This window comes from Amblyomma mixtum, chromosome 3, assembly GCF_055824585.1.
Source record: "Amblyomma mixtum isolate Tamu chromosome 3, ASM5582458v1, whole genome shotgun sequence".
Classification (NCBI taxonomy): domain Eukaryota; kingdom Metazoa; phylum Arthropoda; class Arachnida; order Ixodida; family Ixodidae; genus Amblyomma; species Amblyomma mixtum.
Genome location: NC_143014.1, coordinates 184,208,414 through 184,222,058, shown reverse-complemented (window position 1 = coordinate 184,222,058; position 13,645 = coordinate 184,208,414). Strand labels below are relative to the sequence as shown.

Genomic DNA, 13,645 nt, shown 5'->3' with positions numbered 1-13,645 from the left:
GCTAAACGTATTTAGTAATAAGTTATGCTATTTTGGCTTTGGATTCTATCATGTTCAGTAAGGAAAATTGGAGAATGAAATGAAGAAGGCTTGGCAAATCTTCACGACAAGGCATTTTTCAAGACTACCCGACAAGAATAGCTTTCAAGTCGTAGCTGTACTTTTGTCAAGATAAGCTGTCATTGTTACGACGACTAGATAAACATTATTCTCTGTCATTGGCAGCCTGCAGCTATACGATTGTTTTGAGAAGCGAAAAATGAACTTCATTCGCAAATATATGGCGCAGCAGAAGTTCTGCCTGGTCCTGACTGCAACCAGGCGCTAATAAAACGGTGCAAAACAAAGAAAAGCGCCTGAATAAAAAGAGGCAGATAAAGCGGAAATCAAAACCTCTTCAGCGCGTGTTCAGGGGCAGTCACCGTAAAGGCCGAACCGCAAGGCAGCGTTTCTTCGGCGCCGCGTCAGCGTCTCTTCTACCGGCGTTGTCGTTCGGCGCCGCAAGAGAGGGCGACCAAACACATGAGGGCGCACGAACTGGCGTCTCCACCCGGGCGTTAAGTGTGTTTTGATTGTTGTTGAGCTCCGCTCGCGCACGAGATGCTTTGTCCTCCTCGTGCGTACAAAAGTGGTTGCGCTACAATGCAAACTTCTTAAGGCTGTAAATACCTGCTAATACAAGCACCAATTCTAAAAATGTAAATGGCTATAAATACAAAGAGTTGTATATAATATTACTGTAAATTGTTGTAAATATATGTGAATAAATGCACGTAAACGTCAACTTCTTTTGTACTGTCTATGCCGCGAAGTTCCCCCGCTCCACACAAACGAGCTTAAAATTGCCCACTCTTCACACAAAACTGAAAGCAGCAGCCCTGCTGCAGATAATTATCCGGTGCCATTTTGCTGCTTCTGCGAGGACACCTCGTCAGCTTCGCGGACCACATTTACTCGCGCAATAAAATTTCCGTTAACAATGGTGCCACGAAACGAACGAGCCTTAAAACTTTTCGCATTTTACTCGTCTGGCAAGGAAGAGCAATAAGTAGCGCAAGTAGCTTAAACAGTGCATCAAGTATGCCAGCCGCCATCCTCAAGGGATAGGCGGAGCGCTCCGATCACCACAGGCCACCTCTGCAAACGGCGAGCAGCTGCCGCTCCAGCCGATTGCCGTTGGAAAAAGCGCCGCGCCACGGATGAAGCGAGAGCTACACAAGAAGGGGTAGACAGCAACAACCTGACAGACGCCAGGAGTAGGAGTAGGACAGCGCTATCACCACCGCGTGCCCATACGCAAGCATGACGCAAGCAGTGCCACCATCTGGCTAGCGCCGCAGCGCGGCAACTAACTGAAATGAGGTGTACCGACGGCTCCCATTGCGAAGCGAGCGATGCGGCTGGCATTGTAAAAATAGAGGAGGCGCTGCCCGTACCCACTGGCGCTTATCTTGGAACCAAGCACATCGCGAAGCCCTGTCTTGGGCAGCACGAAAGGCCCGAAGCGGGTGATGTTTCTAACGAAGCACGGATAAGAGCGCTGTAATCGCGGCGCATCCGGGCGCACAGAGCGAGCTGTCACGTGGTATATTTTAAAATTCGCGGGCTTTCGTTCTTCCCGAATAAAAATGGCCACGCTAGGTCTATCTCGATGGAAATGCCTGGGTTGGACGATATTTGCGGAACTCCATAACCTTCCTATTGACGCCTGAACGTTTCAAGCTATATTTAAAAAGTTCATTTATTTATCTCGACTAATTATTCAAATAGGAGGAGGGAAAAAATGGTACTCTAACTTTAGATAAACCTCAATAACATCCACGCGATTTCAGTTCTGAAGAACGCTTAGTTTTTTTTATAAATCTTGGTGCAAGTTAGCTGGGACACCCTGTATATCGAGCGTTGTCACTACAGAAACCTTTATGAATTTGTTTCGTTGCGCTTGCATTACGTGCTGTCGCCCCGGACGCCTTCCGCGTGAGGGAAACTTCAAGAGGAACCTCATTTAGTGTTCTGTCTTCTATGACCAAGTGTCCAAGGGCGTGTGGTGATGGCTTGGCTAGACTACATGCTGGAAACGCTACTGCATGAAATGAACGTTACTTCTCAGCTCTCGGTCGCTGTTTGCGAAGGTGATCTCGGCGCCTTTTCACCCCGACAGATGTCCCGGCCCGCTGTCGCTTTGTCGTGGCGTTTGCGGAGCCAGGCGAAAGTGCGCCTCTTCGGACTACTAATTTCTCCTCTGTTCCCATTCATGTCGACAACTCCGTTTTACTGTACAGCCTAGGCCATCCATTTAGTGTTTCTGTCTGTTGGCTCCGTTTCTAGACTTTTCGTGTTGCTTTTCTGCCATGATGCAGTCGCTTCCCGCCGCTCAGGGTAGAGCGCTATTTCTTGCAAGTGACTCCTAGAGACATGCGCTGGTGAATTATGGTTATAGTCGAGCTGTTCACAAAGCCACACACTTTTATGGTTGCGCACTTAAAAGAGGTTAGAAACGCGATGAAACTTGAAATTATTCCAGAACTACTTTTTTTTTTTCGGGTGACTTCTTGCGTCAAGTCGAAGGTGTAGCCTCGAAATGCATGCCTGTATTGAACACGCTTGAACAACACATTCATGGCCACAGGTGAACAGCATTGCACAAAAACAAAATATATCACCTCATCGCATGGCCGGAGTGTAGGAAACGAATTCCTCGTTTTCCTTCACTCTCTGATTTCTGTTGCTATAATTTTACTTGGTCGATGAGGCAGACAGCGTGCTCACTTATCCCTTAGTCGCGGTCACCATAAAGAAGGCTAACAACATTTCTCTTACATACTTGTTTCTTGATTTTGCGATTATAGTTGTTTTCTCAACATTCAGCGCATATTGCCAGTGCGATATTTACTCAATCGGCCACATGACACGGCACAGATATGCAGACGCACGCTACGTGTGCTTTCGGTGCTCCAGCTTGCGTTCGTGCGGGTGTGCGTGCGTATGTGTAGCATAGCGCGTGTGTGGCGAAAAATACGGCGCCGGAGAGACACGGCACACTGTGTACCACTGCGTCATGTTTCTACCGGGATGTATAGTTTTTTCTTTTCTCAAAATCCTGCAAGCACCTTTTGGAGACCTTACAACTCGTAAGAAAAAATCGCGGAAAGCATCCTCGCCCCCTCAAGCGATGCAACACGCCCGTCAACCATCTTGCCTTTTCTGTCCCATCTTTCTTGTCCCACAAGGCGCCCTTCTCAGTATCCGACTACTGAGCATGCGTTTGTCAGGCGCAGAGAAGGCTTCACGCCGCATTGGTACTTTTCTTTCCCCGCAGAGCCCTTCCTGCTCCCCCTCCTCCCACAATGTTGAAGGTATTCCGAACAAAGGTTCACCCGACCGCCCAACCCCCCCCCCCCCCCCCCCCCCCGCGGTGTTTCCTCCCGTCTGCCCGCGAACGGCTACGTGAGGCAGGAAAGGGGAAAAGAAAAGAGAGAGGAGGAGTTCAGGGTGAAGCGGCCCGTGGTGGCAGTCTGCCGAACTAAACGCCCTTGTCCCGGAAAGCTGGGCTTGATGTGAATCTGTAAAACGCGATCCCACAGAGGTATATGTTTTCGAAGAGATACGGCCGTGTGCATGGATAGAGCGTTCATAGCGCATTTTCGTCTCCGACAAAATTTTTGCATGATCGATCGTGTCGGTTGTCTCTGTCGGTATTGGGAGCTTGCTGTGCTAGCGCTGAAGCCGAAATGGCAACCCTTCAGAGAAAGTTGGGAAAAAGGGGGTCAGTCTAGATCGCGTACTTGAACGCGTACCGTGCCAACGCGAACGTAACAGGTGATACTCGCCAAAAGCCCGAGTGCTGAGTACTCTTTCTTTTGCGTGTACCTGTGTGTGTGTGCGTGCGTGTGCGCTGTGGGGTTTTAATAGGGGAAATAAATACGTAACCCCCGTTTAACCGCGGCTGACACAGTTCAAAACCGCGCGGACCCCACCCCGAGGGCGCGTACGCTACCGAGCGCACGCCGACCACGGCGGGCCAGTAGGATTTCGTGAGTCGTACCCGTCGTCTGCTATGCCAGTGTTGCCATAATACAGTGTTGCCAGACTGCGCAACTCTCAGTGTTGCCAGACTGTAAACTAAAACCCAGTGTGGCCATACTAGTTATACCCCTCTCCCTTTTACATTTTTATCCGCCCACCGCTGCGCTATCGCGCCGGAACCGTCCAGCTCATAGCAGCAGCCCTGCCCGGAGTGGTCGTCGCCTGTTCGCCAAGCGAAAGAGCACGTCCCGGCGGTTGTGAAATTGGTTTTTTAGTAACCAATGTCTCGCGCAGGCAGGTACCACAGGAGAAATGTGCCGCTGCGTGGCCCCAGCGAGCGTATAAAGACGAGACAGACGCGTGCTTCTTGAAATAAGCGTGTTTATGCACATTCACGCAATAAAATTGTAAAACTTGTTAATCGGCAAAGGAGCACCTTTACCAATATCTCTTTTGAAGAAAGCAGCCAATGAGACCTGGAAGTGGAGCACTATGTCATGAAGAAGATGCACACTGCAGCAAAGACAAAAAAAAATGTCAGAGTCTGCTAAAGAAGACAGAAAAAAAAAGTAGGCGCCTGAGGCCATGGACCGAAAGTTCATTTCCACCGACACAGCAAGTGATACTGGCACAGGGTCACAGCCATGGTAGTTAATCGGCAAAGCAGGGAGCGTGGGTTTGCTAGGCGATGTTTCATGTCATCAGGGATTGCTTGAGGAAGACGCCGTGTTCGAAGGGGAGCCTGGTGTGCTTCCGCTGCTGTTGCCCTGTGCTCTCTGGATATAGAACTCCAGAAGCTCCAACTTCCATCCTGTAAGGGAAGCCAAGTGTGGCCTCATCAATTCAGAGCCAACCACGCCATGCAGCGTCACCATGCAGAATACTGCCGCCTTCCGAACAGAACTTTCGTTGTGATCGTACGCCTTCAGCAAAACTGGCATCATCTGAGCCAAGAGCTCTACAGTTATCCTTTTCGGATGCACCTCCGCAAGCCTGGACATCACCTTGATGGCAGCAATGACCGCATCTTGATCATCTGACTACCGGATGAGCGAGTGCAGCAAGCGCATTGTCTCCTCGGGAGGCAGTGCGGCAGCAGCCTCCATCGAACACATCTCCGCAGCACGGCACACCTCTCCCTGAGATTGCTTCAGAGTTCCAAAGATCTTGACTAAGATGAACTCAGCATAGTTGTGGAAGTGCTGAGGCTGCCTCTTCAGCAACTCTGCCAAAGCTCGCAGAGCAGCCACTTTTACAGGGACCTCTTGCTCTTCAAGGTTTTCTATGAGGCAACGCAGCACATTTCTGAAGTTCTCATCCCAGAGCTCTGGTGAGCCATCCTTGGTGAGAGGCATGAGCTCTCACAAAGCTTGCTTGCGATGCTCCGTCCTGCTGTTAGGGTTTTGAAGGATGGCAAAGATGTTGTTGAGGGTGTCTTCACTTTTGGCAACACCACCGTCTACAGATGTTCTCCTGATCCGATCAAGACCAGTCTCCCCTTCGTATTCCGAGCTGGCCATGCGCTTGGCAGGCGAAGCCTCGCTGCTGCCCGTCAGGCGCTGCTGCTGCTCATAGCTGCAGGGTTCCGTCCAGTTCTCAGGTGCCAGCCGTTGCCTCAGGCCTCCAGTGTCCAGTGGTGGAAGCTGCTGCTCTGCACCCTTGCCTGAGGGGCTGGAGTCCGGGTCCATGCCAACGTCTCCTCGAACAGGGTCCAGCGCCAGCCGATGGATCTGGGCTGTGGTTCGGCGCAGCAGTGAGCTGTACACCTCATCAGGGTTCATGTTCTTCTTCTTCTTCTCCTCAGTAAACATTTCACATACCCATGCGGAGGGATTGGCCAAGTTACGGTGGTGAATGCCAAGGAGGTATATGTGCGATAAAAAAACTGTAGAATGACTGAAAATAGAAAAATATATCAATTGTTGAAATTTTTTAACAAATGTTCTCGGTGTTGTCCTCTTCCTCTTCCTCCACAGTTGCGTGAATCTGTGCATAACAAGCTCATTTCAAGAATAGCACACGTCTACATGTCTACATGTCTACATCCTTGCAGATGCCACTTCCATCTTCGCTCTTAATCCTCGTAGAGTGCCGGCCCGCCAACCGTGTGCGTCCTGATGGCTCGTGCTGGCCGCCGAATGCGTGGCCGCGCCTTAACAGCGCACCCGCAGTTACCCCTTTAACCCCCCCCCCCCCCCCCCCATCGCGCCACTTCGCTGCCCTTATCAAGCCTTCATCGGAGCGAACACATGCCACATCTGACGAACAACAGTTCGGTCATGCGCAGCTGAGCTGCCCACGCGCACCTAGATGAGTGGAAGAGAGTGCGCATAGTTTAAATGGCTTAAAAGTGGCCGTATAGAGCCCCACAAGAGTCACGTGAGAGCAGCGAGGGATCGCCCCGACCCAGAATGATGTGAGATGTGTCTCGACCGCCAGGTTCGGACATGTCTCCGGGTCTGATTACCCGACCCCCAATCCCTTTCCCTCTTCGATGTCACTAATCCCATGGCTGCTTGAAGCGGAAAAGCCAGAAGTTAGTTGAGCCCGCCTTTCCCCCCTCCCCTCCTCCCTTTCAACTCAACCAAAGACAAGGTCAAGGACGACGAAGACAGCTGGCAAATAACTGACACCGTAACCCTACAGGCGTTTTAAATTGACGGGAACTTTGTCTAGGACAACTCATAAGTATCGATATTGAACTGGTATTGTGTTTGGTATTTGTGGTTTGGGGTTTAAAGTCCCAAAGCGACATGGCCATGACTATAAGGGACGCCAAAGACGAGAGCTGCGGATTCATTTCGACCCCCTCGGGCTCTTTCACGGTGACTGGCATTGCACATACGCGGCCGCCTTGCGTTTCGCTTGGGTTAACCTTAGAACTGGGTTATTTCTTAACCGATTTGTCCAAGCATCGCTTTCTATCCGTCGTCGTTGGCCTTGTCTTTGGTCAGGCGTCATGCAAACGCATGATGTGGCTTGTTTGTGATGTGGCATGATGTGCAGGCACCTTCAAAATAAACGGGAAATTAACGTAGTAACAATAATAATGTTTATTTCACCACCACGCAGTACATCCCTTAGCGAAAAGAGGATGTGCTAAAAATGCATTTCAAACGTATTGTATTAATTTCATATTTATTTCGCATTTTTTTGTCCCTATGCTTAAACTGCAATACGAATGCTTTCTAAGTATACTAGGAATAATATTTTAAACGTTCTTAAAAATACGTGAAAAGTACATTTTTGCCCGCTTAGCATATTTATAATGCATTAAAAATATAATAAAAATATACATTAGAAATATACTAAAAATATACCTTTAATAGATTAAAAATGTGTTTACTCGGGCTTAAAAAAAAGTCTACTGGGCGGCTCCATGGAATGACATGGGTTAATTCATCAACTGGAGAACAAATCGTACACGGGTATTTATCATTAATCAACAGGAGTCTGATATTATAAGGTCACGTGATTGAATGGGAACGGCAGATACCTGCATACAGCATACCAAGACGAAAGCGACACAGCAAACAACAAATCCTACGACAAGCGCTATACTTGGCTTGCCGTATATATACCCAGCGAAAGCGACGCACTATTTTGCACGGTGATACCTTTTTTTGCGCAAATACTGTGGGCTTCCAAATTATCGCAGAAGTACCCTACTGGTCGCGTTCGAATCTGGGATTAATTGAGAACGGAATTGCTAGTGGAAACTTGCGTCAGGCACAGGTCAGGAGTCGAACTGTCAACCAACAGATACATGGGCGTGTAAGGGAGCCGGTCTGCCCCGCCACACGGGGTCCTTTCCGCTGGCTTATTCGGACCCAGAAGTACCCAAGGCGCTTTTGCTGGTATAATGCTATCACGTTCTCACACGGAAATGTTCGAATGACATTGAGTGGAATGGCATTCGAGAATAGGAATGACATTCGGACTCGATGGACTGCCGCGGTGCTGCACGACACTTTCGAAACGCATTCGAAAGCCTCAGCTCGTTTTCAGTGTACAGCGACGACGACGACGGCGGTCACACTAGTCCGACAACGACAGTATATATCACGCTGAACAACAGCATGTAATTATAGTGAAATATCTAGTTTACTATAATATGATTCTAGAGGGACACGTTTTTCAGGCCAACGACACCGACGAATCCGGTCGGCGGACGGTCAGCCTTGTCGGCGGCTGAGCGAGAGCACGGTGATGAGGCGGCGGTGTGTGCATGCTCGCGCTTCTAAATGAGCGAAACGAACGGCTATATTTCACGTGTGCATACCTGAACACTCACCAGCGATAAGAGCTTGCCAAATCAGTTTCAATCGACGACGGCTCTGTTCCCTTCCGCGACGACTAGGCCCAGCGAGTTCGCAGGGTTGGATCTGTGATTTCGGCGGTTGTGAAGAGCGAATCACAAGCTTTAGCGAATGCAAATGGTCACCAGGTGTAGTTTTGGCAGCAGTGACCTGAAATCAACTATTGCTTACATCGCAGGGCACGCGTACGATGAACGGGAATCGCCGGTGTGACCCAGACTGCCGAGCCGTGCTTTACGGCCAGCAGCAGTCGTCGCCGTCGCTAGCTTGTGGATAACAAGTTAGGCCGTTTAAGTTAAAGCGAACAGTCGCCATACATACTTCTGGATAAAGTAGTTTAAAAAAAAGTACTGGTCATGTCGGAGAAAGCCGGGACAAGAAGCGAGAAGCGCCAGTCCTGCGCGATGCCAACAACCCGGCTTTCTCAGGCGTGCGATCGCATCATCGCTTCCCACACATTGTAGCACTGCGTAAACAATCACGAGTACAACCAGTAAAAAAGAAAACAGATTGTTTATTAGAACCAAAGCGCAGATTGCGTTTTATGTTATGTAAACAAGCGATGTAAACAACAGTATGAGTGCAGTCGTCCTCATCGGCGCACTCCCGGGGAAATTTCATGCTGACGCGGTTAATATTCATTGGCGTAATATTATCTTCAAGCACTCCCTTAGACAGAACACATGTAGCATCGTTAGATGACATTCGGCTGGAAGGCATTCGAAGCGCCCGTGTAGCAGGGGTATAAGCGGTGATCACCTTCCTGCTAGAAGTTACCATAAACGAAAGGATGACAAGAAAGGGAAAGTTTTCACTCTTCGCTGAAACGTCATTTCGAGCCCTAGATTGTTCCACGGTAGCTTGAAGTGTACGCGGACAACCCATTTGGTAGAATTTAAATATACTTCAGACGGATTAATTGCGTATTTACGAAAGTACACTTTAAATAGATGGCCAGCACCAAAATGCGATGTCCCGAAACTCGATTTTGAGCATTAGATTGTTCAACGACAGCTTGTAGTGCGCTGCAAATGTGCTAATGCGGACTGCCAATTTGCTAGAATTTCAGTGTTCTTTGGACGAATTAATTACGTATTTACGGAAGTACACTTCAAATACATTGACGACACGCAAATTCCATTTCCCGAAACACGATTTCGAGCACTCGACTGTTCATGGCAGCTAGAAGTGTGCAAAGACGTTTAAAAGGACTGCCCGTTTGTTAGGATTGAAATATATTTCGGATGAATTAATTTCATATTGACGAAAGTTCACTTTTAATACATTGACAAGATGCTAAAACTGCATACATATACGTTTACAAGGGCTGCCCGTTTTCTAGAATTGAAGTATACTTTCGATGAATTAATTTCATATTTCCGAAAATACACTTTTAATACACTGACAAGATGCTAAAACTGCATGCATATTTTTTCATGTATTTGAAAAGTGCTCGAAGTATGCTTTAAGTGAGGTATTTTTGGCACATTCTAAAAATATATTTCGAATACCAAGCATGAAATTTCAGAAACGTATTTCCTACATATTTTTAGTGCATTCATGAATACAAAATATGTTTAAAATACATTTTAAATAGACCTCCGTATATTCCAAACGTATTAGTTTTTGCTAAGGGATGATGGCCGGGTGCCCATAGCAAAAGCTGTCTTATGGCAGCTTTGACGAAAGTGAATGTTAAAGCCCGAAAAAAGTAAGCCACATTGATTGAGTGATTCCACTAAAGGCACAAATTAGTGGTTCTAACGGAAGTTATCTTGCATCGAAATCAGTGCTTTACTGACTCACAATTACACACTTCGATGCATCGCGACATAAAAATAGACATGAAACCTTGAACTACGGGTAGGTGACCACCCTCCATGATGACGTCCACATGCAGAGTGGCAAGATTCGGAACACGAGAGGGGACCTCTGACGTTTGCCCACTACTGAACCGTCAACATCAGAGGACACGCGAACAGGATAACTGAAATCGTGAGTGTGAAAACGCAGAAGCATTATCTCCTGGATGGGAAACTAAACGGGGTTCATTACCACCTTTGAAGAAAAAAAACTGAGAATAAACTGTTGCTATTGCTCAATTGCCATCAACTAAGAACTTGTGATGCTTTTCATGATTTTATTGTTCACCTCGTGTTCCATTTGACGCTTACAGAAGTCAATGAAAGCGAAAACTCGAACAGTTTAAGGGGCTCTGGACACTTCGGCTTGTCCAAGACCGAAAGCCTGAATGACTATTCATATCGACACATCCTTATGCATATACGCGTTTTGTAGCACCATTGATTGCAGCGTCGCCGACAGCCAGCACCGAAGCATGACTTGGAAGAACTGCAGAATGGGCGTGTTGGTAATCCATAACGAGCTTTTATGCCAAGCACACTACTTTAGCTACCACTTCAGCCCTTCACCGTGGTTATGCGCCTCCAAATCACGTGATACATGACGTCACACCACGTGACACGATGAAGTCACGACAGTAGAGAAACGGGGGCCCACCGCGCCGTCGCTGTGGTTGTGCGCCTCCAAATCACGTGATACATGACGTCACACCACATGACACGATGACGTCACGACAGTGGAGAAACGGGGGCCCACTTCGCGCCGTCGCTGTGGTTGTGCGCCTCCAAATCACGTGATACATGACGTCACACCACGTGACACGATGACGTCACGACAGTGGAGAAACGGGGGCCCACGTCGCGCCGTCGCTGTGGTTGTGCGCCTCCAAATCACGTGACACGATGATGCCACACTACGTGACACGATGACGTCACGGCAGTGGAGAAACGGGGGCCCACCTCGCGCCGTCGCTGTGGTTGTGCGCCTCCAAATTACGCGACACGATGATGCTTCGCATTCTCCAGGCTTAACCAAGTTAAGCCTCAGCCATTTTTTTCAACAGCGCTAGACAGCAGGACATGCAAGAAGAGACAAGTACTGCGCTGAACTTACAACTGAATTTTATTTGAATCAGGCAAGTCAATCTATAAACGCATAAGCATCTATAGACACAAGGCACTAAGGCGCCAGATCCTTTCCTGCTTGAAACCTATAACGACGTCCCCAAGGGCTAGAAGGTTTCCTAAACTCCCGGTGGTCCTCTTGTAGCTTTGGAAAGAGTTTGGCAAACGACGCTCCCTAGGAATTCCCCGAGCTGGTCGGTTGTCGCACACCACTCATGAAAAAAACGCTGGTTATGGCGGGGCTTCTCTCCTCGGCATCTTGTCCGAGGTATGTCCCTGAACAGTCTCGCCTTTCGCCACCATTCACTCTTGAGAATTTTGCATATTCTCCTGTCGTTCAGTGCATTCAGATTTGTATCACAGATGGCAATGATGAATTCTGCATGCTCTCCTGTTGTGCAGTACGCTCAGAATTGTGTCAAAGATCACAACGAAAAATTCTCTTTCCATAAAAAATGTGGTATTACTACTAAGTCCTTTCTAGAACTTCTGTCCTTTTATCTCATGAACACTGACATGTTGTGTGGAAGGGTGTAGTATTCATGCAGAAGTCCGAGGAATGTATACACGATTTTAGTTTCCGTGCTTGATCCTAATCTTGCTTTGATGGCGCCGCCCCGAATGAGACAAACCTAAAAACTCGCACAAGCGCTTCTCGATGCCATATTGGGCCGTTCGTACGGCGTTCGCGCGGCGGCTACTCCATTGTAGTTGTGAACGCTGCCCGGAACGTGGTGTTTTGCCATGTCCCTGCCCACATCCAATCCAATCCAATCTAATCCAAAAGGACTACGCATACCTCGTCGCGTATGAAGGAATGGGTGTTCGTAGCTTGTGCCGAAATTCGCGCTGTTTCGTGGGGACTAATCGCGTCTTGGAGGCTGAGAACTTAATTTTTACATTCTCTAAGGGCACCAGAGACTATCAGACGGAATCTGTGGCGATGGCGTGACTTTCGATTCTGTCAAAATCGCGCTAAAAGACGAACGTTTTTACAGAATCTATTTTGAAGAAGGCGGACTGTTCCTCTTTCGCCAATGTCTGTGACAAAGGGGAACATGTTGGCGCCGTGCTTATCTATAACGACAGGTAAGTACATTGGTGATTTTGCCATTATTTAACGGGTAAGCAGCGCCGCGCTCCCCGGAGGTGCCACCGGTCGTCTCGCTTTTTATGTGCCGCGTTTCTTCCAGCTATCTCCTTAGCCATCAGCAATGAACACGTCTAGGCGACGGCATGTTGTGTCTTTGGCGATAAGTGGCAGCAAATAATGTGAATCTGTAAAACGCGATCCCACAGAGGTATATGTTTTCGAAGAGATACGGCCGTGTGCATGGATAGAGCGTTCACAGCGCATTTTGGTCTCCGACAAAATTTTTGCATGATCGATCGTGTCGGTTGTCTCTGTCGGTGTTGTGAGCTTGCTGTGCTAGTGCTAAAGCCGAAATGGCAACCCTTCAGAGAAAGTTGGGAAAAAGGAGGTCAGTCTAGATCGCGTACTTGAACGCGTACCGTGCCAACGTGAACGTAACAGATGATACTCGCCAAAAGCCCGAGTGCTGCGTACTCTTTCTTTTGCGTGTGTGCGTGTGTGTGAGTGCGTGCGTGTGCGTTGTGGGGTTTTAATAGCGAAAATAAATACGTATCCCCCATTTAACCGCGGTTGACACAGTTCAAAACCGCGCAGACCCCACCCCGCGGTCGCGTACGATACCGAGCGCACGCCGACCACGTGCAGCGGGCCAGTAGGATTTCGTGAGTCGTACCAGTCGTCTGCTATGCCAGTGTTGACATACTGCAGTGTTGCCAGATTGAGCAACTCCCACTGTTTCCAGACTGTGAACTAAAACCCAGTGTGGCCATACTAATTATACTCTCTCCCTTTTACATTCTTCTCCGCCTACCGCTACGCTATCGCGCCGGAGCCGTCCAGCTCATAACAGCAGCCCTGCCCGGAGTGGTCGTCGCCTGTTCGCCAAGCGAAAGAGCACGTCCCGGCGGTTGTGAAGTTGTTTTTTTTAGTAACCAATGTCTCGCGGAGGCAGGTACCACAGGCGAAATGTGCCGCTCCGTGGCCCCAGCGAGCGTATAAAGACGAGAAAGACGCGTGCTTCTTGAAATAAGCGTGTTTATGCAGATTCACGCAATAAAATTGCAAAACTTGTTAATCGGCAAAGGAGCACCTTTACTAATATCTCTTTTGAAGAAAGCAGCCAATGAGACCTGGAAGTGGAGCACTATGTCATGAAGCAAACGCACACTGCAGCAAAGACACAAAAAAAATGCCAGAGTCTGCTAAAGAAGACAGAAAAA

General features: G+C 48.5%; 1 protein-coding gene across 1 annotated transcript; it reads right to left on the bottom strand.

The window, feature by feature from the left end:
- Positions 1–5,066: 5,066 nt before the first annotated feature.
- LOC149352968 (CLIP-associating protein 2-like) lies at positions 5,067–5,381 on the bottom strand. Its single transcript, XM_089575747.1, has one exon. It carries the CDS (start codon positions 5,379–5,381, stop codon positions 5,067–5,069), a length of 315 nt encoding a protein of 104 aa, XP_089431873.1.
- Positions 5,382–13,645: the final 8,264 nt, after the last annotated feature.

Bases quoted from the DNA above. Each gene is read 5' to 3' on its own strand.
- LOC149352968 (XM_089575747.1), bottom strand. From the start codon at position 5,381: ATGCCTCTCACCAAGGATGGCTCACCAGAGCTCTGGGATGAGAACTTC.